Raw genomic sequence first — 24,938 nt, forward strand, 5'->3', positions numbered from 1 at the left:
TCCTAGAAAAATACATTCTATCGCAGGCCCCAGCGAGGATCGAACTCGCGACCCCTGGTTTACAAGACCAGTGCTCTAACCACTGAGCTATGGAGCCAATGTTGCGCCATTATGAGATTGCATGGCGATTAATCAGATTATCCGACCGAGGCTATGTCCATTGAATTTTGATTGATTGATTGAAGTATTTATTAACAGTTTGCAGAATTACAGTACATATTTCAAGCACAACTCAATACAAAAACTGTCAACTGTGAGTGGACGATCCAATAAAGCATTACACTTGTTTACAAGAGGGTCCACCTTGTTCAATGCATCAAAGTAGAAAGGAGAATGACTTCCTCAAACTTCTGAATGCGTATGCGCCATAGGTATGCGCCTAGAGACCCATGCCCTATATTTATGGGCGGCGGTCAACTTGGTTCAACTCGCCTTCCGTGTTTATGCGAGAACTTATGACCCTATGCTGTGTGAACTCAGCTTCAGATCACTAGAAAGCAGCGCCTTGCTCCTTGTTGTGTCGTAAAGCTGACCCTCTCTACTTCAGAGTAATTTTACCGTATTGTAGGTTGACAGACATGGAGTTTTTCCCTCTAGTTTCGTCCTTTTGCTGTTATGCACTTTTGTTTGTGTCTGTTTTTATTTTAGTGGCATTTATCCGGCTTTGTTGTCTTATCAAGTACAGTCATTGGAAGTATGATCACATTCCTGGACCCCCGAGAGACAGGTGATGTTAAAGTTAGGAACATTTTTTGCTCGTTTGTTCTCACTTCTCACTGTATAATAATTGTATTCACATGTACATTTATTTGTCCCTGAACAGTTTTTTCCTCGGACATATACCATCAGTAATGAGGGCGACGACAGTAAGGGGAAATTTGCACGCACAATTCTTGGAATGGTGAGAAATGTCTTAATGAACATCCAGTTTTCAGTTGCAATATATCACCTTAAACATAAAGTAAACATGCAGAGGTCACCTAGGGTGCGCGACATGAAAACGCTAAGGTGGTGCTATGGTTTTATTTTAAATATATGAACATGTTATACCAATATATGGCAAGTATATGCATCATATAGCCTATGCTGCATATATAAGCCATATTCAGGTTCATATATGTGCATATAGGAAATATATGTCTATGCAATTTTTATTTCCATGTGTGTGGGGGGGGGGGGGGGGGGGGGGTGTCAACTAGGTCGGGAGGGATTACTGTGAGGAGAACTTATTGATTAATTGACTGATTGATTGAATACTTTATTAGACAGAAATGTAAACAGCAACAGAGTACCGTCAAACACTTGGTCTTAATTAATTTTCAAAAAGGCTAAATCGGTATTAGTGGGCACCGTCTACAGACCGCCTGACCAACATGGGTTCTATGATATACTTGAGGGGTGCTTAGCTGGGGAGGAATGTGTAGAGAAAATCCTGATTGGCGACTACAATACAGACATGCAACGTAAGGAAGCACCTGTGTTTCAGTCATTCAGTAAGTTCTGTGATCTACATAGTGTCAGTCAGCTAATTACCCAACCCACTAGAGAGTGTGATTCTACTCAAACTGTCATTGATCTCATTCTGTCCTCGGACAAATCCAGAATCTCCAAGAAAGGGGTTATTGTATGTGGGCTTAGTGATCATTTTATGATATTCTGTACCCGCAAAATACAAAAACTTAAGACCGGCTGCCACAAAACAGTCATATCAAGGGACCTCAAAACCTACTCTAGTGAGGTCTTTAACCAAGTATTGGAGAGTCTGGATTGGTCCGATGAGCTTAAAAGCACACTTGTCGAAGTAGCTTGGCTTGGCTTCAAAACCAAATATACATCAGTACTGAACAACATGGCTCCTTTGAGAACCACCAGGGGCAAAACCCGCTCGGAACCATGGATGAATTCGGACATACTGGCTGCAATGAAAGCCAGAGACAAAAAATGCTCTGAATTTCTAAAATGCAAGTCAAAGCTAGCCAAGCGCTTCGACAGTGTTCGCCAATCTCGTTTGAACAACCTAAATACCCAACGAATCAAGCTAAGAAACAGTGTAACTGCCATGACCAAATCAGCTAAAAGTAACTTCATCAATGATAAAGCACAGGAAAACAAAAACAATCCTCGTGAGCTCTGGAAGCTACTAAACTGCGCTCAGAAACTAAAAACCAGGTTTTCAAACATAAACATCAAATCGGACAACACTCTCATCACTGACAACCTTGATGTGGCCAACTGCTTGAATATCTTCTTTACAAACATAGCAACAACTCTGGTTAACAAACTGCCCTCCCACTCTGGGCTCTTTGGTGTAGAGCACATTACAACCTTCTACAGAAACCTAGGTGTTTGTAAAGACGATTTTAAACTAGTTATGGTAACAACTGATGAGGTAATTAAGAAACTGAGTGCCCTCCAACCCCACAAGGCCACAGGCCATGACAATATTCCCTCCAAATTTCTCAGAGACTCAGCCATCTCTATAGCTCCAATCATCACCCACATAGTAAACCTCTCCATCAAACAGGGACAGGTCCCCCAAGATTTCAAACTGGCCAAAGTAACCCCCTTGCACAAGAAAGGGAGTAAATTAGACCCCGGCAACTACCGCCCTATTTCTATTCTTAGCTCCATCTCGAAAGTGATGGAAAAAATAGTCTATGAACAGGTTGAAAAGTATCTTGCCACTAATAAATTAATGTACGAGTTCCAATCTGGCTTCAGAACGTCCCACTCCACTGACACATGCCTTCTCTATTTGAGCGACCACATCAAACATGAGGTGGATGCTGGCAAATACTGCGGCATGGTCATGCTGGACCTCCAAAAGGCTTTTGACACTGTGAACCACTCCATACTGGTTAACAAGCTAAAGGCAATTGGTTTCGATAGCACATCAGTGAGCTGGATGCAATCCTACCTGGAGGGGAGAGAACAGATGGTGGAGGTGAATGGAACACTGTCCCCCCCCCTCCCAGTGAGCTGTGGCGTTCCACAAGGGAGCATACTAGGACCATTACTGTTCCTAATATATGTTAACGACATGACTTCAGCTTGTGACTGCAACTTGTTCCTGTTCGCAGATGACTCGGCACTGCTGGTCTCGGACAGGGACAAACTGCAGGTTGAAAAGGCCCTCAGCTCTGAACTCGGTAGAATCTGCACCTGGCTCGCTGATAACAAACTATCTTTACACCTGGGAAAAACTGAATCCATTCTCTTTGGCTCTAATAGTAATCTCAGCAAGGCAAATGGCTTCTTGGTTAGAGTGGGTGACAATGTTATCACACGTAAAGATGAAATTACCTACCTAGGTTCCATCCTGGAGGCTAATCTTTCCGGTGATAAAATGGCCACCAACGTAATCAAAAAGGTCAACCATAGAACAAGATTCCTTTACAGGATCTCCTCACTGGTCAACAAAAACACCTTGAAGACCTTAACAGGAGCCCTTGTACAGGGTTTCTTTGACTATGCATGCACCTCCTGGTACCACAGCACCTCAAAGGCCCTTAAAACCAGGCTCCAGACTTCCCAAAACAAACTGGTCAGGCTCCTACTTGACCTCGCCCCCCGAACCCACCTCACCCCTGCCCACTTCGACAGGCTGGAATGGCTTAGGGTCGACGACAGAGTACAGCATCTTGCAATGGGTCTGGTCCACAAGATTCGATACACCACCAAGATACCCATGTACCTGTCTAGATACTTCCTTAATGTTAACGAAGTCCACACCCACAACACCAGAGGGAGTGCAACGAACCATGTACAACCCAGATTCGGCACAAACAAGGGACTAAATTCTTTTCGCTCCTATGCCACCAAAATGTGGAACGCCCTACCAACTGTCATTAAGACATGCGAATCCCTTGACTCCTTCAAAACCGCTCTCAAAGGGCACCTACGGACGGCTGCAATTCGAAACTGGCCCCTGTAAAATCTGAATCCCTCAAACACGAACGCAAGGACAACAAAGAGACGGTCGCGGCCACACAGCCAACTCAAGGTATGGCCACTGAGCCGACTTGGGGACCCAACGCAAGGACAACACAAGAGACGGTCACGGCCACACAGCCAACTCAAGGTACGGCCACGGAGCCGACTTGGGGACCCAACGCAGCTCCTCCAAGGAAAACAAACAAATTAACGGAGCTGAACGTGAATCCCCCCCACCGCCCACCCCTTTTTTTCCCTCACTGTATATGTTTCTTTTCCCTTTTTACCTCCTTTATGCTGAATTCCTGTTCTGTCTATAGAAGTGTCTATTTGTACGTCTCTAAATGTTTTGATGATTTGATCATGGTGGACCCTATTGGAAACAAGTGTAATGCTTAATTGGGTCGTCCACTCACAGTTAACAGCCTTTGTATTGAGTTTGTGCTTGAAATGTACTGTAATTCTGCAAACTGTTAATACATTCTTCAATCAATCAATCAATCAATCAAAGTCTAAAAGGATAGCATAGAACAACAACAACTTGTTTCCATTCGGGTCCTACATGTATTCAATTCAAAACAAAATTCAATATTACCACAAAATATAAAACACTTTTGTGCAGAGTGGAAGAAAAAATAAGGGGGTGTAAAGAGGAGGGTGAAAGGTTTGTGGTTAGACCTTAGCCCTGGTCCAGTGCTTACAGCGAGTAGAGCGAGAGAGAGACTCGCTCTACTCGCTGTAAGCACTGGACCAGGGCTAGTTAGACCTCTGGTATGGATTTGCAGGAATTGCAAAAACGGGGCCCATTAATCACATAATTTCATACTAGATCACCACCAATCCTGGTGGAAAGTCAAAAAACTTTGATGACATGCTGCTCTCTACATACAGGACTCAGAGCTATGGACCAGTGTACAGGATCAACATGTTGAATACTGTCATGCTGGGTGTGAGCTGTCCAGAGGCGACCAAGGTAAACACCTGGGCTTAAAGTATGAACGAGGGACCTGCTGAGTGCTGGCACATGAAAAGCAAACATCAATGCTAGTGTACTGTCATGTACAGGTTAACCCAATTTGTCATAACAATGTGTCAAAAAAAGAAAAAGAAGAAAGTTATTCTTTGGATTGGCCCTCTGTTATTGTTCTTTGTTGCAGGAAATCCTCATGTCCTCAAAGTACCCCAAAGATAAGATGGTCTACCAGAAGGCGTTCGGTCTGTTTGGGCAGAGGTACAGTAATTCACTAGTCCAGGAACTCCTGTTAGGACATGATATGATATTGTAATTTATTGTCAGTTCACACTGAAATTTGGCCAGGAGCCATGTATGCAGAAACACATTTGACATAGCACAAAGAACAAAACAATATTACATACATAAAGACATGAAGACAAGAACAATGTTCACCACTCAACTAACCCCTGGCTACAACTCCTGATTAAGTGTCAAAGTCGATTGGTAGGACAGCCTCTTTGAAGTATTACAATATGAAGAGCAGTGTCAAATATAACAACAAATAATTTCCTTAGTTTGTCTATATTTTGTCTTTCAACCATATAAAGAAAAGAAATTGCCAAATCTTCTTAAAATCTTGTCTTTTCAGTGCTTCTACCTTGAATCCCAATTATTTTGTCTCAGGGTAAAACCTGTAAATAACCTTTTCATCCAAGGCACCCCTGAGTTACATTGTTACTTTATATAATTTTACATTTATTACAATTTACAATTTAGGCATTTAGCAGACGCTCTTAATCCAGAGCGACTTACATTAGGCAAGAACAAAAGTATGGGAATACATCACATATAAAATGCATTTATCAAGAAACATGCGTAAGCTAAGAACGTAACTAGAACATATCTATATAATGCTATACATATGTACTATGATGTGCTATGACTACATACAATGCAATTATTGTGCTGTCTACATGACATGCTATAAGTCTGTTTCAAATGCTATCTAAGTCTAAAAAGTGCTATCTAAGGGGGTAGGATAAGTGCTATGGGCCATGATGGAGTCTGAAAAGGTGGGTCTTCAGACTACGGCGGAAGATTGGGAGTGATGCTGCAGTTCTGATTGCAACGGGGAGTGCATTCCACAGTTTTGGGGCCAGAAGGGAGAAGAGTTTGGGACGTGTGGAGCGTTGTCCCGGCGTTTTTAGTGAGGGTACTTCCAGCTTTCCTGCGTTGGCTGATCTGAGTGCGCGGGAGGGTTTGTAGGGTTCAATCATGCTTGCAAGATATGGGGGAGCCATACCTTTGGTTGCTTTGAATGCCAGCATCAGAGTTTTGTATTCTGTGCGGGCAGCGACTGGGAGCCAGTGCAGGGAGTCATATTGCTGTACGTAAATATGTAAATCTTTCTCCCTAAGATACAGTGTGTGTCACGAGGAAAATTCAATAGTAGTTTCCAGCATGACAAATTGAAAATAACTCCATACTTGTCTAACCACCACCTGAACCTTTAGTGGTTAAACTGAAGTGATATTGATTAATTCCAAATATTAGCAAAGTATCCTGAGGCACCCCTGGACTTGCGTCACGGCACCCTAGGCTGCCACGGCGGGGAGGTGGGCGCTTTTCAGACAGGGCATTAGTCCGACAATCATCCGCATGTCGGACTAGCGTCTGCTCCCATGCTTGCGGTTATGGTTAGGTCGTTAGGAGATGAGGTGGGTTGTCATTTGTCGGACCTACGTCTAGTTCAGACTTGTCTGAACTAGACGTAGGTACTGCACCCGTACTGCACCCGCCACGGCGCCCACTTTGAGAACCAGTGCTGTGGAGTGAGTCAGCTGGGCGAGGTTCACTGTAATCCTTTCCATTATGCCCTGGTTGTGGGCAGGGAGGACAACATTGTTTAGATAGCGGAAGTATGTCAAAATGATTGAAACATCTGATATAGTTTAGACCTATCTTTTATTTTCCATGGGAAAGTAGCTTAGCTAGGGTGCTCACTGGCACGCACGCACGCACGCACGCACGCACGCACGCACGCACACACACACACACACACACACACACACACACACACACACACACACTCATTTCCCTATCTAGAGCCTGACTATTATCTCTCCACAAGGTTCCTTGGCAGTGGATTGCTTACAACACAGAACCATGACCAATGGTACAAACAGCGGCGCATGATCGACCCTGCCTTCAGCAGCCTGTAAGACATCTCTGCAATTCATTTTTTTTGTAATAATAATAATAATAATAATAAAACATCTCTGCCATTCACAGCTGTTAACAGTACAGGGAACAAGAGTGGTAAGACTTGCACAACTACAAAACGTTTAAGGATGACTCCTTAGACAGACTAGAAAAATACAGTGAATTCTTTATTTTTTACATGCTCTCACACAAAAGTGTGCAGTATTATGAAGGCTTCATTGTGTGGGTAACCAGTTCATTACAGTAAAATTGTCTGTTTGAAGTTTTTTACATTTATGATGTGGTGTACAACTTTAATAATTGCAGTAATGGTTGACTGTAACAATAATAACAATAGAAATATTTGTATGGCACTTCTCAAAAGCAGAATTACAAAGTTCTTCATGCAATAAATAAAATACACACATATAATTCAAATAGGAAGATGAACCATTACAAAACTTGTATTTTAAGAAGGGATTTAAAACATGCACCTCTCGGTGGGCCCCTGGCTTAGCAGTCCAGGCGCGTACCACAGCACATTCATTTGTAGTCCTATCTTGCGCTCGGTGGCTAAACCACTTCTGACACTAACTTTTGGGGCAGCGGTGGCCGAACAGTTTGCGGAGCGGTCTTGTTATCGGAAGGTCGCCAGTTCGAATCCCCGGACCGGCACGTTAAAATTACCACCACTGAAGTGCCCTTGAGCAAGGCATTGAACCCCTACCATTAAATGTTCTATGAGCAGGGTCTGGCTGTAAACAAGCATCTCGAGCTTAGTCCATTCACCCTGGGTAAACAAAGAACTTTGCTTTACTTTGCTTACCATTTGTATCTTAGAAGAAAGACTGGATGGGGCAGCAGTGGCCTAAAGGTTAGAGGAGCGCCCTTGTTGCCGAAATGTTGCCACAACATACTGTATACGAATGTGCACTGAGCTAATTGCTGCTTGCTTTTTTTCTCCTTGTAGATACCTTAGAGGTTTGACAGGCACCTTCAATGACACCTCAGAGAAGTTCATGAATAAACTTGAAGAAGCTGCAGATAGCAAAATAGAAGTCAACATGCTCCACCTACTCAACGGTGTTACACTTGACATTATTACCAGGGTAAGGTGCCCTTAGTGGTCCTGACATATACTTTTTGACAGCATCTATATCGCAACAGTTTTTAAGACAAACATTTAAACAGTGCACATCAGATTACCTTCATGGCATAGAGTAGACTATACATTTGTAGACTTATGCAGGTACATGCTTTTCTTCAGTTTACCAACTTAAAGCACCATTTCTTGATACGCACTCCCAATGTAAAAAGGGAATTGCAACAAGAACAGAACTGTTTCAATTCGGCCGCACTTTATTGCCCCTGAGACACTTCCTCCCAATATTTCACTGTTGATGTGCCATTGAGCAAGGCATGGAACCTCCAACTGCTCCAGTGGAGCTACTCAGTGGCCAACAGTATGCTATAAGACTAGTTAGGTGTACTGGCCAGCTCCCATGTTTATTGTGTGTTTATGCAGAGCGTGGAAATTGAAATTAAGCTACCTCCCTGGGTAAATACAGTAAAAACATAAAAGAAGAAATAGGGTGTGAGAAGACTGACGACGGTTAAATTCCTTTATGTGTGGCCTCTATTGTTTGAAATGAAGGTTGCATTTGGGGTGGATTTAGACCTGCTGAGGAAAGCTGAGTCACCATTACCCAAATCCATTGAGCTCTGCCTGAAGGGGATGGTTGTATCTATCCGATCTATACTTTTTCAGGTATGCATTCATGGCACATTTACCTAAGATGAATTGAAAAGATTAGATAATCCATGTATCAGTGTACCATATTCATGAGTTTGAGTCCTTTCCAGTACAACCCAAAGAACTGGGCATTTGTCAATGAGGTGAAGCAGGCATGCAAGTTTCTGCGGACCACAGGAGCAAAGTGGATTAACGACAGAAAGGTTGCCGTGCACAGTGGTGAAGATGTGCCCAAGGACATCCTCACACAGATCATTAAATCTGCTGGCAAAGGTTGCACATCTTTAATAATTTACAATAAACATTAAGGCTGGGAAATATATCTGTTACCGGTATATCAATATTGTGATATGAGACTGGGATTCTACATTCTACATTCTACAATGTCTACATTGATGTAGGCATATTTATTTGGTCAAATATATCATTATATTATCCTATATTACATTTCCCACAATTGCACACGCACAATTGCTCACATTTTTGTACCCATCCTATATGTGCACAATCATTTTATTTTTACGGGTGGCGCTAGATGTGAGCATGCCAAAGGCGTGTGTGAACCACTAGTTTATTATATTTTGTCCATATCGCCAAGTCCTAGTAACAAGTGTGCAGTTCATGCTATTGCTGGATTCGTACATCTAATTTTGGTATTATTCAATGTTGTCAAATTAATATAGGTTAAATATTAGATATACGTATTATATACGTATTAAATTAAGTTTTAATTTCAGCATTTATATTACTTGAACCAATTCAAACGGCAATTCCGTAACTTTTATGTCTTTCATGTTATGTGTATTAGTTAGTTTGTTGGAATACCCAATTTAGAAGAGACTGGAAGTAGTACAGACGTGCTTTAATCACCATCACAAAAAGACAGGAGCTCCAACACAGATGACAACCAAATCTGTTTGTTACTGGCAACCTTTTATACTCAGTTGAGGCAATTAGTTTCGACTCCACCATGTGAAGGGGTAGATTAACAAATAATACAAATACATAAATACAAGAACTCTCATAAAATATATTAAAACTCCCTGAACTACACCACTAATGATATGTCTCAAACATGAAAGGAGAAATTGTGCTTTGACCTTCATGCAATCAATACATCTTGTCGTCAACCAGTAGTGGTCCTATATCTGAACACAGGATCTGCATTTCTCAATAGAAGAACAGAGAGACCAACTCATAGATTGGTCAAAATAACATTTTATTCACTAAAAAGGTTATGGATTGCAGCTTTAACTCACTTTATTTGTCATTACAGAGGAAACCACGAAAGAGGATGACGAAGTGATGGTGGACAACTTTATGACTTTCTTCATTGCGGGTGAGTTTGATTGATATGATTGATTGAAGTATTTATTAACAGAATTACAGTACATTTCAAGCACAACTCGATACAAACACGACCCAATAAAGCATTACACTTGTTTACAAGAGGGTCCACCTTGTTCAATTCATCAAAACATTTAGAGACGTATAAATATACACTTCTATTTAGCCAAAGAACAGAACAGGAATTCATCATAATGGAGGTAAAAAGGGAAAAGAAACATATACAGTGAGGGGGAAAAGGGGTGGATGGGGGGGGTTTTGAAGGAGTCAAGGGATTCGCATGTCTTAATGACTGTTTGTAGGGCGTTCCACTTTTTGGTGGCATAGGAGCGAAAAGAATTTAGTCCCTTGTTTGTGCCGAATCTGGGTTGCACATGGTTTGTTGAACTCTTTCTGGTGTTGTGGGTGTGGACTTCATTGACATGTACATGGGTATCTTGGTGGTGTATCGAATCTTGTGGACCATACCCATTGCAAGATGCTGTACTCTGTCGTCAACACTAAGCCATTCCAGCTTGTCAAAGTGGGCAGGTGTGAGGTGGGTTCGGGGGGTGAGGCCCAGTAGAAGCCTGACCAGTTTGTTTGGGGAAGTCCGGAGCCTTGTTTTAAGGGCCTTTTGAGGTGATGTGGTACCAAGGTGCATGCATAGTCGAAGAAACCTTGTACTAGGGCTCCTTTTAGGGTCTTAAAGGTGTTTTTGTTGACCAGTGAGGAGATCCTGTGTAGGAATCTTGTTCTTTGGTTGATTTTTTGATTACGTTGGTGGCCATTTTATCACCGGAAAGATTTGCCTCCAGGATGGAACCTAGGTAGGTAATTTCATCTTTTCGTGTGATAATATTGTCACCCACTCTAACCGAGAAGCCATCTGCCTTGCTGAGATTACTATTTGATCCAAAAAGAATGGATTCAGTTTTTCCCAGGTGTAAAGACAGTTTGTTATCAGCGAGCCAGGTGCAGATTCTACCGAGTTCAGAGCTGAGGGCATTTTCAATCTGCAGTTTGTTCCTGTCCGAGACCAGCAGTGCTGAGTCATCTGCGAACAGGAACAAGTTGCAGTCACAAGCTGATGTCATGTCGTTTACATATATTAGGAACAGTAAAGGCCCTAGTATGCTTATGCTTTCTTGTGGAATGCCACAGCTCACTGGGAGGGGGGGGGGGGGGGGGCAGTGTTCCGTTCACCTCCACCATCTGTTCTCTCCCCTCCAGGTAGGATCGCATCCAGCTCACTGATGTGCTATGAAAACCAATTGCTTTTAGCTTGTTAACCAGTATGGAGCGGTTCATGGTGTCAAGGTCCAGCATGACCATGACACAGTATTTACCAGCATCCACCTCGTGTTTGATGTGGTCACTCAAATAGAGGAGGCATGTGTCAGTGGAGTGGGATGTTCTGAAGCCGGATTGAAATTCGTACATTAATTGCTCACACCGACCAACTCATTGGAGGCAATGTAGGGTTCAGTGTCTTGCCCAAGGACACTTGTGGACATGTGGACAGGAGGAGCCGGGATTTGAACCGCCGACCTGCTCTACCTCCTGAGCCACAGCCGACCTGGTTATTCAATCCAATATACCATTTTGGAATCTTTGGACAATTTCCGCCTATAATGCGCCACCCTCAAAATCACCAGGTAGCTAGTGTTTGTCTTACGTTACCGATTCAAGTATTAATATTTAATCTTTTTTAGGGCAAGAAACAACTGCTAATCAACTTGGCTTTTGCATCATGGAGCTAGGAAGACACCCTGACATACTAGAGAAGTAAGACATGATAAGAGGCTAAATGTATTCATTTAAGTTCTATCCACTAGACTGTAGTGACGAGAGGGTGCTTGTGTTCACTTGCTCAACTGTGACATGCACAGACTTTATTATGACGTCTACTGTGAAGCTAGCATAAAATAACCTGGAAAAATATCTGTAAGTAATGTCAACCATTTCCTCAAGTACCATAGGTATACTCGTGTATCTAATGTGCGGCTGAGCATAGACATGGTAACGCCCCACCTGCCTCTGATTGGCCTACCGACAATGCCCGTCTTGACTGTCCACTGAGGTGGATATAGCTGCGCTGGATAGTCTGATCTCTGCTGCGAGGTGGTGGAAAATAATACAAGTATACGGTATCGGTATTATACAAGAGAACTGCCTGTAACTTGTACGTTTTATTTTTGTAGAATAGGCAAACTAATATTGTTTATGCTGTTTGCTTTGATTGAATGATTGATTGTACGCCGTGTAATTATTGTGTAATTTCTTTGTATGTGTAAACGTGAAACATTATTGTCCCTTCACCTTTTTAGTATAATATTAGTTATAATTAGATTAATACACGATAATCAACACTAACACTTTATTTAGAAGTACACACCCAAATCAAATCATAGTACATAGTACATCGTACACGTGTGTTCAATCAATTATTCAATCAAAGAAAACGGCAATATTAGTTTGGCTCTTCTACAAAAATGTGTTTGTAAAAGTTAGTTAAAATTAAGGCTGCATTCTGTCTGTTTTGGGTGTAATTGAGGTCATAAAACCTAAAAGAAAAACGAAAAATAACTAATTTACGTCACAAAATCTTTAAGAAGAGTGCATTTCATGGCCACCACAGAAATATATGATTGCAATAATACACTATAGGATTCACATGTGCTTAAAGGGGAATACCACTCATTTTCAACATTTTACTATGTCATTAATATACCTTAGAGTAACATTATGTAACATTATGAAGTACATCTTTGGGATGTCACTGAGTTGAACTTCATAATGATACTGATATTTTTCAGACTGCCAGTTCTAGGCATCACAGAATGGGGGGACTTTTTTTTATTATTTCCTCTAAGGTATATTAATGACATAGTAAAATGTTGAAAATGGGTGGAACTTTTCAAAACAGGCTACCTCAGGCATACAGTATTGCGTTAAACAAATATTATAGCATTATTTCAAACATTTCCTGCAGATATTTCAATGTTCTCTTATGCTAGCAACACAGAGTGGAAATGTTAAGTTGCTGTCTTTAGTTGAAAACATGAACACTAACACTCTCTGGTGGATAGAAATTACATTGCCCATTAACTTTCTTTCCCTTTGAAATGTCATATTGCAATTGCAGCAGTATACCTGGATTAGGTTACAAAAGAGTTTCATGCCTTGACAGTTTGTTTAGTAGACAATGTGTCACTCCCTGGAATAATTTGTTTCGGCTGTCAACGTTTTTTATTATATGAGTTTAGTGCTCAACATTAAAATGGACTCTCACTAGATAAACATAAATGATAATACAAATGTATGCTTTGCCGCACAACACTTTTGCTTGACAGAAATGTGTTTTTTATTGTATTTTTTTCAACTGGACACTGTTGAAAATACAGTTTTGGTACATTTCGGTTAAGTGATAGTCATGTAACAGAGTATAAATTAGAGTAAGCCATTACCTATTACCTGATTTCTCAGAGCAAAGAAAGAGGTGGATGATGTTATCGGAATGAAGCGGGAGATTGCCTATGAGGACCTGGGCAAACTAACCTACCTTTCACAGGTACAGTACATATCAGAGTTACAAATGCTTTCCTCTAAAAATAGAACAATTTCATTGCCTGTTCTAGCTCAAGCATGGCTTTCTCTTAGGATTTCTCTCCTTACAATTTCCCCATCAGGTACTAAAAGAAACTCTCAGACTATATCCCACAGCTCCAATCACATCTCGTGCCATAATGGAAGACATCGTCATCAATGGAATAACCATTCCTGGAGGCGCCGCGTGTGCCTTCGTGAGTCTCTTAGCTACAAATGTTGTCCTGTAAAGCAACATGTCTTCAGCTGAAGGTTTAAGGAAGCTAAAATGGGTATCTGATTTTATTTAGCTTTTTCATAATTTCTTTAAGACCGTGACAGAACTTGAAACAAAAAATAACAAGAAAACAATACAAATACCCCTCCAAAATAAATAAATAAATAAAAAGAGAAAAAACAAGCAAGGACAAAATCATGTAAAGACAAACAACGAACAGAACGGTATACGTATGCATGCATACTGCAATACATGCTGTACACAAAACTTATACGCACACATACTGTACGCACACCCAAACAAGCAAGATACAAGGTTTGCATTGCACATCTCAACCCAAAACGACGCATCACTGGCTCACTCACTCAGTCCACACCATGCAGCACATGACAGAATACATCAGTGGTTCCCAAAGTGGGGTCCAGGGACCCCCTGGGGTCCTTGAGGAGTCCCAGGGGGTCCCCAGCTAAATATTGGAACCAGATAGACCATTACGGGTCTGTAACTGGGTCCATTTGGTTCCATTTGTACACTCTCAGAGTTAAATTAACATTGATCTTACAATATAAATTGAGGGTCCCAGAGATAGAAATGCCATTAAATGGGGGTCCGTAGCCTATTGCATGTCAAACTGGGGGTTCTTGAAATTAAACGGGTTGAGAATCACTGCTAGAGCCGTAAAAATCTTCTCTTATGGGGGTCCCTGGCATATCTCTTCAAATGGGGGTCCGTGGGCTAATAAGTGTCAATTTGGGGGTCCTTGACATGAAAAAGTTTGGGAACCACTGGAATACATTACATTGATGTGCCGCCCTGGTCTCCTCAACTATCAATACCCAAAGAGGATTGAGACCCCAGACCAGCCTGGGGTTTTAGAGAGTTTGACAGATTTTAGAGAATCCCTGTCATAAAGAATGGTGCTGGGTGCCTGGGTTCTTGGAAGGCATATATAGTATAGTGTATATATAGTGATTTAAATTTCATAGAAAGATGTCAACTTTTCCCATGACATTCACAGTTCAGTTCCTATGTGGCCCAGAGACTGGAACAACATTTTGAGGACCCATTGAGGTTTGATCCGGACAGATTCCACCCAGATGTTCCCAAGTAAGTCACTAACAATGACATTTTTTACATGGTAATAAATGTAACCACTTATTTTATACTTTGTCTTACAAGGGTGTTGTGTGGTGAAAATAGCCATAATAATACAGATGGCAGATGGTACAGGTAAAATACAGTCTGGGTGAAAACAATCCCTCACTACCATCCAAACCATTCCATTTCTGAATCATGGCAACGCTGCTTTGATTCAGAAATTGAATGGTTTCAATTTGGCTTTCAATTTGGCTAGGCACTCCAAAAAACACAAAGTTTGCGGGTGGGAAACTTTGTGTCGCTGCATTAGCCAGTCCTACTGATCCTACTGAAATGATGATGAAATGAAATGATTACTATATTTACCCAGGGTATCTGGGCTAAGCTTAAGAACTTGTTTCCAGCCAGGCCCTGCTCATAGAACATTTCATCGTAGTGGTTCAATGCCTTGTTCAAGGGCACTTCAGCGGTGGTAATTTTAACGTGTCGGACCGCTGATTCGAACTGGCGACCTTCCGGTATCAAGACCGCTCCGCAATCCGTTCGGCCACCGCTGCCACAACTACTGGCACATGTGGTAAAAAGAAGACCTGAGGCCAAGGATTTACAGTGCACACACTGTAAATTCCTCAATGATGATTGAAGTTTTATCTTTGCATACACCCCCATATCACTTTATTGTGTAATAACAAGTTGTGTCATCTGTTTTACAAGGCCTTACTACTGCTACTATCCCTTTTCTCTGGGAGCACGATCATGTGTGGGACAGAATTTTGCTCAGGTATGGACGCGGATGCACACACACACACAGATGCACACGTGCACACACATAAATTGTGTTCGTTTTAGTTAGTTTTGCTTTGCTCATTTTCGTTTTTGAGGGGCGTACAGGTTTAATGTTTGTTTTAAAAACGCCATTGACAATGGAGGGAAGATTTACGTCAGGTTGTCCCTAACACAAACATTAAATGCCATTAACAATAAAGATAATTTAATGTTTGTTTTGTTACCGTTTGTTTTACATCACCTAATCATAGCAACATGAGTTAGACTTTAATATATTAGAGCCCCTCACTTTATACGGGTGTGATTTTTTGTTTAGTTTCAGTTTCATGTGTTCAGGGCTACTTGTGCTACTTAATTATATTGATATGAACAATTGCAGACCATTGCCACAAGCTGCAACCTCTCTGTAATGACAAATTCCACCTTGTGATTTACCTAAGTAACTCGGACTGGTCCACCATGCTTGAAGAAAAGCTGTGTGACTGAGATGTTGCCAAACATTATGTGAAAGCCTTTTGTAACCGTTACTGTCAACATATTTTTTTTTGTTTTTGTTTAACCCTGACTCATACATCCACACGCATCATTGATCAGTCTGGTGTTGGTGTGTGCTTTCAGATGGAGGCCAAGCTTGTGATGGCAAAACTGCTGCAGAGGTTTGACTTCACCCTGGTTCCTGGACAGTCCTTTGACATCCAGGACCAGGGCACTCTCAGGCCTAAGAGCGGAGTAGAATGCGTCATCAGTCACAGAAAGGACTAGATCACTGGTTCTCAACCTTTTCAGGCCGTGACCCACCCAAAATAATCATATTTGAACTGGGGATCCTCCACCCTGATAAGCACTTGGAACGTAGGCATTACATTTTCGGTTCCACAGATAAATATTGTGGAAATAGCAGATCTAAAAAGGTCTTGAAAGCCCCGACCTACAGGTTGAGATCCCCTGGATTAGATCACTGATCCCAGCTAACATGTTTGTAACCAAATGTACAATTATGGGTCTGTAACTTGGAGAATGTAATGTACAAATGGAATAAAATTCTATTTGTATCCTCCCAGAGTCAGTTAAACACTCAGGAATTTAGTAAATTGGGTCCCGCAGAATATACAAAATGTTATCAAACACACACACACACACACACACACACACACACATCAGGAAACAAACATTAACACTTAAGTCTGAATATGAATGTTGATTGAGAATTTGAGAGGTGGTGGTGGTGACCTTTGCTTCATTATCAGTGCTTGCTTAATGCTTATGTATATTATGTAACATGTTTTTATATTGCTAAATTCAATTGGTCTTTGACTCTTTAATAGACCCATAAAAGCTTGAAATATAACTTGATATGCACAGATGACCTATGGATAAGATGGCAGGGATTGCATTTTTGTTTTGTTTGACACAATAAATGTTAAAATAAAATACTTGTTTATCCTGATCTGTGTTTTTCCGTGAGCACACATACATATTTTCCATTATATAGCTTCTTCATCCGGCTTCTTCCATGTCATGTTTACTGCTGTTTTCAGTAATTTGAACACCAATATTGAAATAGTTTTATTATTTGATTGCGATATTATTAATAATACGGAGCCAATAAGGAGGAACGATCATGATACACCTGACCAGTGTTGGGCAGTAAACAAGTTACTAGTACTGTAATATTATTACTTTACCCATTAGAGAGTAAGTACCGGTAAGTAAGGTATTACTTTGCCAAAACAGTAATATTATACAATATTACTTTGTAAGAAAAAAGCACATATTACATATTACTTTTTTGTTTTGTTGGCTGCCGTTTGAAAACATTTAATTTAAAAGGTTGAGAGATTGCTGCATTATTTTATAACCTTTTTGGCAGATTGGTGACTCTTCTTAATATTATTATTCAAAACAATTGGATTCAGTTCTAAAAGAAACTGACTAAACAGATTGTGTTGTTGTTGTACATCCACTTTTGGGGTGGGAGGGCGCTAAAGTAATATGCAATATTATATAATATGTAATATTATATTAGTCTTGATTCCAAGTAATAAGTAATATAATATTATTACTTTTTTAAGGAGTAATATGTAATAAGTAACATAAAACTCTCTTGAGTAATATTGCCCAACACTGCACCTGACCCACTGACCCAGCCAGGCCAGCACAACACCACCAATACTAGACTAAATTTGACTGGACAAGTTTGAGTGAGTTACCACACTTAGACCACAAGATGGCGCTTGCAGTTCGCAGAGGAATCTGAAACGATCGACTCCTCTGCTATTCCTTTCACCTTTGCCATACCTTGATAGTTTTAATCTATTGTTGTATACTAAGCAAGCACGTACGTTGCTCATGTTGTGTCAGGAGATCATCTTCCTGTTCTTCTTTTGACACTATGGGTATTTTAAATCTCATTTCGTGCTTTTGCGGATATGCACTTTTGTTTGTGTCTGTTTTTATTTTCGTGGCATTTATCCGGCTTTGTTTTCTTATAAAACACAGTCATTGGAAGTATGATCACATACCAGGACCACCAAGAGACAGGTAGGCTAGACGTGTATTGTTCTCGCCTTCTTGCTACACAATACAATACAGTAATCATTTTATTTACGTATGTAATACAATTCTCCCTGAACAGTTTTCTCCTCGGACATACGCCAACTATTGTGAGGGAAACGAAAAGCGGCAGAGTACTACACGACAAATTCCTGGAATGGTGAGAACTAATTTTAAAATACCGAGCTTAATTGACTCTTGTCAAATGTCACGTTATCCGTTGTATTGGTATTAATTAATGTGCGTAATTCTGATCCCTGCTCAAAATGTTTATCATAAACCTAACCTAACAAACATAGGCCTAAATTAAAATGGTGTCATTCTTTAGTGCCGGATTTGTGCTGAATTGTGCCGTAAATTTCATAATTTGCTGCTGGTATCAATTTTGAGATATAGCCTATTTGAAGTTTATGTGATGGTAGTTTAATTGTGCCCCCTCTCGGCCAGGCTCCGTAATATAATAATGACAGTCATTAACATGCATTGTACGCGTACACAACATAACAATTTATATAAAAATATCAAAATAGCACAATTGTTGTCTCAATGGCACAAATTAGAGAACAAAAAGAAAATCCAGCACAAAATGTGTGCTTGAAATGTACTGTAATTCTGCAAACTGTTAATACATATTTCACCAATCAATCAATCAATCAATCAAACAATCAATCACATAATCTCTGCTCTCTATAGGTCTCAGATATATGGACCAGTGTGCAGGGTCAATGGTTTGAATGCTGTTTTCCTGCTTGTGACCTGTCCAGAGGCTACCAAGGTAAATAAAACCTTGTTGTGACCTGTCCAGACAGAGGCTAACAAGGTAAATAAAACCTTGTTGTGACCTGTCCAGACAGAGGCTACCGAGGTAAATAAAACCTTGTTGTGACCTGTCCAGAGGTTACTGAGGTAAATACAAACTTGGCACTGAATTTGCATTGGATTACATAATTTATGAGTGACCTGCTGCTAACACATGAAAAGCAAACACTGATGTTTTGCTAAAGTGTACTAAACATACATACATGATACAACAGGATTATCAATCATATTTCTTTTGTTGTTATTTGTATGTAAATCAAAATTTGTCCAGTCTCTCAGGGGGGAGTCCGGGGGACTGGGAGAGGGTGGGTGGGTTACTTATTATTGTTCATTGCTGTAGTTTCTTATTTATTTACTGACATTGAATTTGATGATTGCCTTCTTGTTATTGGTATTAGCCTTTATTTGATGTACATTGATGTATACTGAATAAAATCATTTTAATATAATGTTTCAAAGGCCAAAAACAGTCTTTGGATTGGCCCTCTTTTATTGTTCTTTGTTGCAGGAAATCCTCATGTCCTCAAAGCACCCAAAAGATAAGATGGTATACCAGCGGCTGTTCAGTCTGTTTGGGCAGAGGTACAGTAATTTACTAGTCCAGGAACTCTCAAAGGTTAAGACAGCCTTGTTGAAGTATTACAAATAGCACAATTTGAAGAGCAGTGCTGGAACTATCTAAAAAGTTAAGTCTTAAAAAGACAATAGCACCTGCCGAAACGTTGGTTTCTTCACTCTGCGTCCTAATAAATAATCGGCACTTTGGCTATCAGTGTGTGCGGCCACGCTTTTGTCTTTTTAAGACTTAACTGTTTCTGCCGTGAGCTGGCACCACTATTAAGACTGGTGTGCGTATAGCATCCTCCTGCAGTGTTGGAACTATCACACATAAATACTTTCCTTAGTTTGTCTTTAAACCGTGTGAGGAAAATAGATGGCAGAATCTTCTCATTTATCTTTTCAGTACTTCTCCTTGTATCCAAATCTATGCTCCGTCACACTACGCAGAATAAATCAGGCTTTACCCTTGACTCTGATCACTATAGTGCTACTGTACATAGAGTGATTCCTGGGTGGGGTCCTGGTCACTATGCCCTGACTGTGGACACTGGGCGGGGAGGGCAACGTTTTAATTGTGTACTAGAGGTGGTTTAGACAACAATGTCATAAATATTGTTGTTACACCACTTATGTTACATGGTGTTAGGCAGGTTTGTAGTCATGGCGCGGGCGATAAGAGTTTCTCTGCCTCAGAGCCTAACTATCATATCTCTCCACAAGGTTCCTTGGCAGTGGCCTGGTCACATCACAGAACCATGACCAATGGTACAAACAGCGACGCATTATGGACCCTGCCTTCAGCAGCCTGTAAGACATCTCTGCAATTCACTTAGTTCTGGATACATGAAAGTAATGTTTGTAAATGATCTTAAAGATGGGGTGCCGTGATTTTTGTACTTTTTCTGTTTTGTATGTAATGTATCTATGGATACAACCCCAGGTGTGGTTAGAATATTGAACTATGTCTTCCCTGTGTATTTTTTGGTTTCTTCCTGAAAGCTGAAAGCCTTGAGTCAAAAGGCCCAATTGAAATACACCAGATATATTGAAACTAGCTCCTCGCCACTCGCCCTACACACTTCCACTTGGTTTGAGCATAGATATATAAATAATAGAGATGGCCCTGGGATTCCCCTCCCATCCAGTGCCGTCTCTATGATTTATATATCTATGCTCAAACCAAGTGGAAGTGTGTAGGGCGAGTGGCGAGGAGCTAGTTTCAAAAAGGGGGATTGTGACATTACAATATCATCCCCCTAACCCCTCCCCCTTTATCATGCAACAGCTGTGTATGCGGCTTCAGTTCAGGTGGATCACCACCCACCTGAAAACCAGGCATACTTAATGAACTGGTGGGTGTGGCCACATAAAAACATAATTGTAACACTTTCTGTACACTTAATCCTTCTCCTGTGTCCTAGTATAATCATAGTACCTGATGATAATGTTTTAGGGGGGAAACAAATCACGGCATTACATCTTTAATGGAAGATATCTGCTAGTCTTCCACTTCACAATGAGGTGCTACAATCTGTCTAGACCAGTTCATTACATAACAGTGAAATTGTCTGTTGCAATGACAGTGTTTACTGCAATGTTCAGGTGTAACAATTGCAGTAATGTGTCTTGAGTGTACAGGGTTTGATGAGGGCCCAGTTAGGGCCGGGCCTTACTTTTCGGTCCTGATGAGAACTCTGGTGTGGCAGCGGGGGCAGTGTCTTGAGTGTACAGGGTTTGATGAGGGCCCAGTTAGGGCCGGGCCTTAATTTTCGGTCCTGATGAGAACTCTAGTGTGGCAGCGGGGGTCAGATCACTCATAGCATCTCTGAGGATAGAATTCTGGATGAGCAGGACATGTGCAGCATTTTGTACAAAACGGGCCACTCCTGAAGACTTTGGAAGGCAATCTTAGCCAATCAGTGTAGAATCTGAGATATCCAACAGGCTCGTCTTGATCACATGACTACAGAGATCATGTATACCGATTTGCATGAGATTTGGATGAAATCTGTGCGACTAACATAAGCAATGTGTTTTGCAGAAATTGGCCTCATGGTGGCGCTATAACCGGGAGATGTGGAGGGATGCAGGGAAAATGTTTTTCCATGGCCTCTAGGGAGTGCGCATACAAAGTTGTACACAGATCGATGCAGTTATAGATAAAAACAGGAATTGCCCTGTTATAGCGCCACCATGAGGCTGGTTTGGAAAATAAATTGTGGCATGTCGTCCTCAGCCTAGTGGAAATGTGCGTGTATAATTTCACGGAAATTGCACACTGTGTTTGTGATTTGTGGCATTTTGTTCGAAACGGACCAATCATGTGAGCTTTGGAAGCGAATCTTAGCCAATCAGGAAGGAAGATGGGAAATGGTGCAGATCCGTGTTGATCACATGACTATGGAGATAGTGTATACCGAATTGTGTGATGTATGGATAAAATGTGTACGAGTAATCTACAGAAATGTGTTTTGCCTAAATCGGCCTCATGGTGGCGCTATAACAGGCCGTTGAGGAATATTTGGGGCAGAGGTTCGTTGTTGGCATCCAGAGAGTGTGTGTGCAAAGTTTGGCATGGATCGGGCCAACGGTGCCGGAGATTAGCTGGTAACAGACGGACGGAAGGAAGGAAGGACGGACGGACGCACACACACACACACACACACACACACACACACACACACGGACGGAGTGCAAAACATACTCTCTCCCCATGCCTTCGGCCTGGTGGAGAAAATAATAATAATAATAATAAAAACATAAGAATGATGCTGAGCTATTGCTGTTTTTTTTCCTAGATACCTTAGAGGTTTGACAGGCACCTTCAATGACACGGCAGAGAGGTTCATGGATAAACTTGAGGAAGTTGCAGATGGCAAAACAGAAGTCAAGATGCTACATCTAATCAACGGTGTTACCCTTGATGTTATTACTAAGGTAAGGTGCCACATGTATATAATCGACACATACTGTATATAATAGGGATTAAACAATATACCAATTTGCGGTATACCATGGTATTCAAACAGCCACGTTATTTCATGGCAGGGAATCTAGCAAACCTCCTTCAGTTACTACAGCACTCATCTGCGCGGTATTGTCATTGGGAGTTTGTCAGTATCAGAAAATATCACCGCAATTGGTTGTTTTACTAGTGGCTTACAGTTTGCAATAATTCCATCAATTTTCATTGATCAAAACATTTCCTATAGACTATAGAGCAACAATCTGACAATATTGGTAGAGGGCGCTAAATCCACGGGTTCGTGTACTTTTTTATTTAAATTCTAATCCCCATAGGGGGGTTTTAGGTCGCCTCATATAAGAACTGTGTTTGAAAAATAAAGACTATCAAATATGACTAACTGACTGTCGTAAATGATACAGAGACACCCGATAATATCACTGAGACAGTTTGTTTATTTTTGGACCACAATTGTTATATGAGGCGATTTTAACCCATTTTGGACACCTTTTGGTGTTAGCATTATGTTATGCTTTAGCTATTGAAAAATAGCAGATCTACAAGCTCATAGCGCGCCACCGAGTGGCGTGCTACGAGCTTGTAGGTCTGCTATTTTTGAAAAATCGAAGAACGACTGACATAGAAACATAGCTTTTTCAGAAAACTGTCAGGATGTAGAAGACATTTTTAGAATCTGATCTCAGGTCAAAATGGGTTAAGATGACCCCATGTTATTCTCCGATAGAGAAAAACTGCTGCGAACCCCTAGGGAACAGGGCATTAGCGAGTGACGTCAGGACTTCGGCGCTCTATTACATAATGCCATAATGCCAAATTATACTTCATCCTATGATCCTTTCAACAAGCGTCACTGTACAGTAATTTAAACGTGTTATGACGACGCTCACTCGAGGATGTAATTTTGGAGTCGTACAATGAATAATAAATTCCTTTATGTGTGCTCATGAAAAAAATTAAGGTTGCGTTTGGGGTGGATTTAGACCTGCTGAAGAAAGCTGAGTCACCATTCCCCAAAGCTATCGAGATGTGCCTCAGCGGAATGGTTTACTATCTCCGAGACATGTTTTTTCAGGTATGCATTCACGGTACATTTACAGTTGGGTGCCACCGATATTGTCCCTTATCATTTGACCCATTTAGGCCTGACCTCAACATTTTAAAAAATCCTTATAATAAATATTTTCACGATTTTTCAAAAATAGCAGACCTACAAGCTCATAGCGCGCCACTCGGTGGCGCGCTATCAGCTTGTAGATCTGCTATTTTTCAATAGCTAAATTATAACATAGTTTAAAACACCAAAAGGGGTTCCCGCCCAAAATGGGTTAACTGTCCTTTTGCACAGATCACGCAAACCTCAGCAAAAAGAAAAGGACAATATCGATGGCCTCCAACTGTACCTGAGGTTAATGGCAAAGATAATCATTTATCAGTGTACCATATTCATGAGTTTGAACCCTAAAACTGTGGCCCTTTCCAGTACAACCCAAAGAACTGGGCATTTGTCAATGAGGTGAAGCAGGCATGCCAGTTACTGCGGACAACAGGAGCAAAGTGGATTAACGACAGAAAGGTCGCCATAGACAGTGGTGAAGATGTGCCCAAGGACATCCTCACACAGATCATTAAAACTGCTGGCAAAGGTTGCACATCTTTAATAATTTACATGCAGTACTTCCACATGAAATTAAACATGTTTTTCTTAAATAGCATTATTTTACAACCACGGGCCTAGTGATAAGTCTACATTGGATTGTTATGACATTATAGCTGATAATGAAATCCTCTATGGAGGAAATGGATGGGATTTATACTTCCGTAAACTCGCTACCTCGCCCATTAAAGCTGCAATCCTTAACTTTTATGTAAGACTCCTAACCGGGCATCGAACCCGGGTCTCCTGTACGAGTGCTGAAATTGTAACTGTTGCGCTATAACAGAAAGCAACTTCATGCAATACCTCTTGTCAACCACTAGTGGTCCTACCTGACCACAGGATCTACATTTCTCAATAGAAGAGCAGGGAGACCACCTCTAACCTCTGAACTTGGAGTTGGTATTAACCAAACAGATTGGTCGAAAATTAACATTGTATTCACTAAAGACATGGGTTGCAGCTTATCTCACTTTGTTTTTCATT

General features: G+C 41.0%; 1 protein-coding gene across 1 annotated transcript in view; it reads left to right on the top strand.

The window, feature by feature from the left end:
- The first annotated feature begins 411 nt into the window (after positions 1 to 411).
- The window catches only part of LOC306940631 (uncharacterized protein), a 30,527-nt gene continuing 6,000 nt past the window's right edge, over positions 412 to 24,938 (top strand). The window contains exons 1-23 of the mRNA XM_079525730.1: positions 412 to 727; positions 824 to 901; positions 4,825 to 4,906; positions 5,091 to 5,164; positions 7,020 to 7,106; positions 8,061 to 8,199; positions 8,745 to 8,858; positions 8,954 to 9,116; positions 10,120 to 10,182; positions 11,885 to 11,957; positions 13,659 to 13,743; positions 13,862 to 13,975; positions 15,014 to 15,102; positions 15,808 to 15,874; positions 16,498 to 16,640; positions 18,211 to 18,420; positions 18,515 to 18,592; positions 19,126 to 19,207; positions 19,760 to 19,833; positions 20,533 to 20,619; positions 22,611 to 22,749; positions 23,757 to 23,870; positions 24,279 to 24,441. Coding sequence (XP_079381856.1) covers positions 579 to 727; positions 824 to 901; positions 4,825 to 4,906; positions 5,091 to 5,164; positions 7,020 to 7,106; positions 8,061 to 8,199; positions 8,745 to 8,858; positions 8,954 to 9,116; positions 10,120 to 10,182; positions 11,885 to 11,957; positions 13,659 to 13,743; positions 13,862 to 13,975; positions 15,014 to 15,102; positions 15,808 to 15,874; positions 16,498 to 16,640; positions 18,211 to 18,420; positions 18,515 to 18,592; positions 19,126 to 19,207; positions 19,760 to 19,833; positions 20,533 to 20,619; positions 22,611 to 22,749; positions 23,757 to 23,870; positions 24,279 to 24,441 — 2,467 coding nt within the window. The 5' untranslated portion in view covers positions 412 to 578. The remainder of the gene's footprint in view (positions 728 to 823; positions 902 to 4,824; positions 4,907 to 5,090; positions 5,165 to 7,019; positions 7,107 to 8,060; positions 8,200 to 8,744; positions 8,859 to 8,953; positions 9,117 to 10,119; positions 10,183 to 11,884; positions 11,958 to 13,658; positions 13,744 to 13,861; positions 13,976 to 15,013; positions 15,103 to 15,807; positions 15,875 to 16,497; positions 16,641 to 18,210; positions 18,421 to 18,514; positions 18,593 to 19,125; positions 19,208 to 19,759; positions 19,834 to 20,532; positions 20,620 to 22,610; positions 22,750 to 23,756; positions 23,871 to 24,278; positions 24,442 to 24,938) is intronic.

Source organism: Electrona antarctica (assembly GCF_951216825.1).
Source record: "Electrona antarctica genome assembly, chromosome: 17".
Lineage (NCBI taxonomy): Eukaryota > Metazoa > Chordata > Actinopteri > Myctophiformes > Myctophidae > Electrona > Electrona antarctica.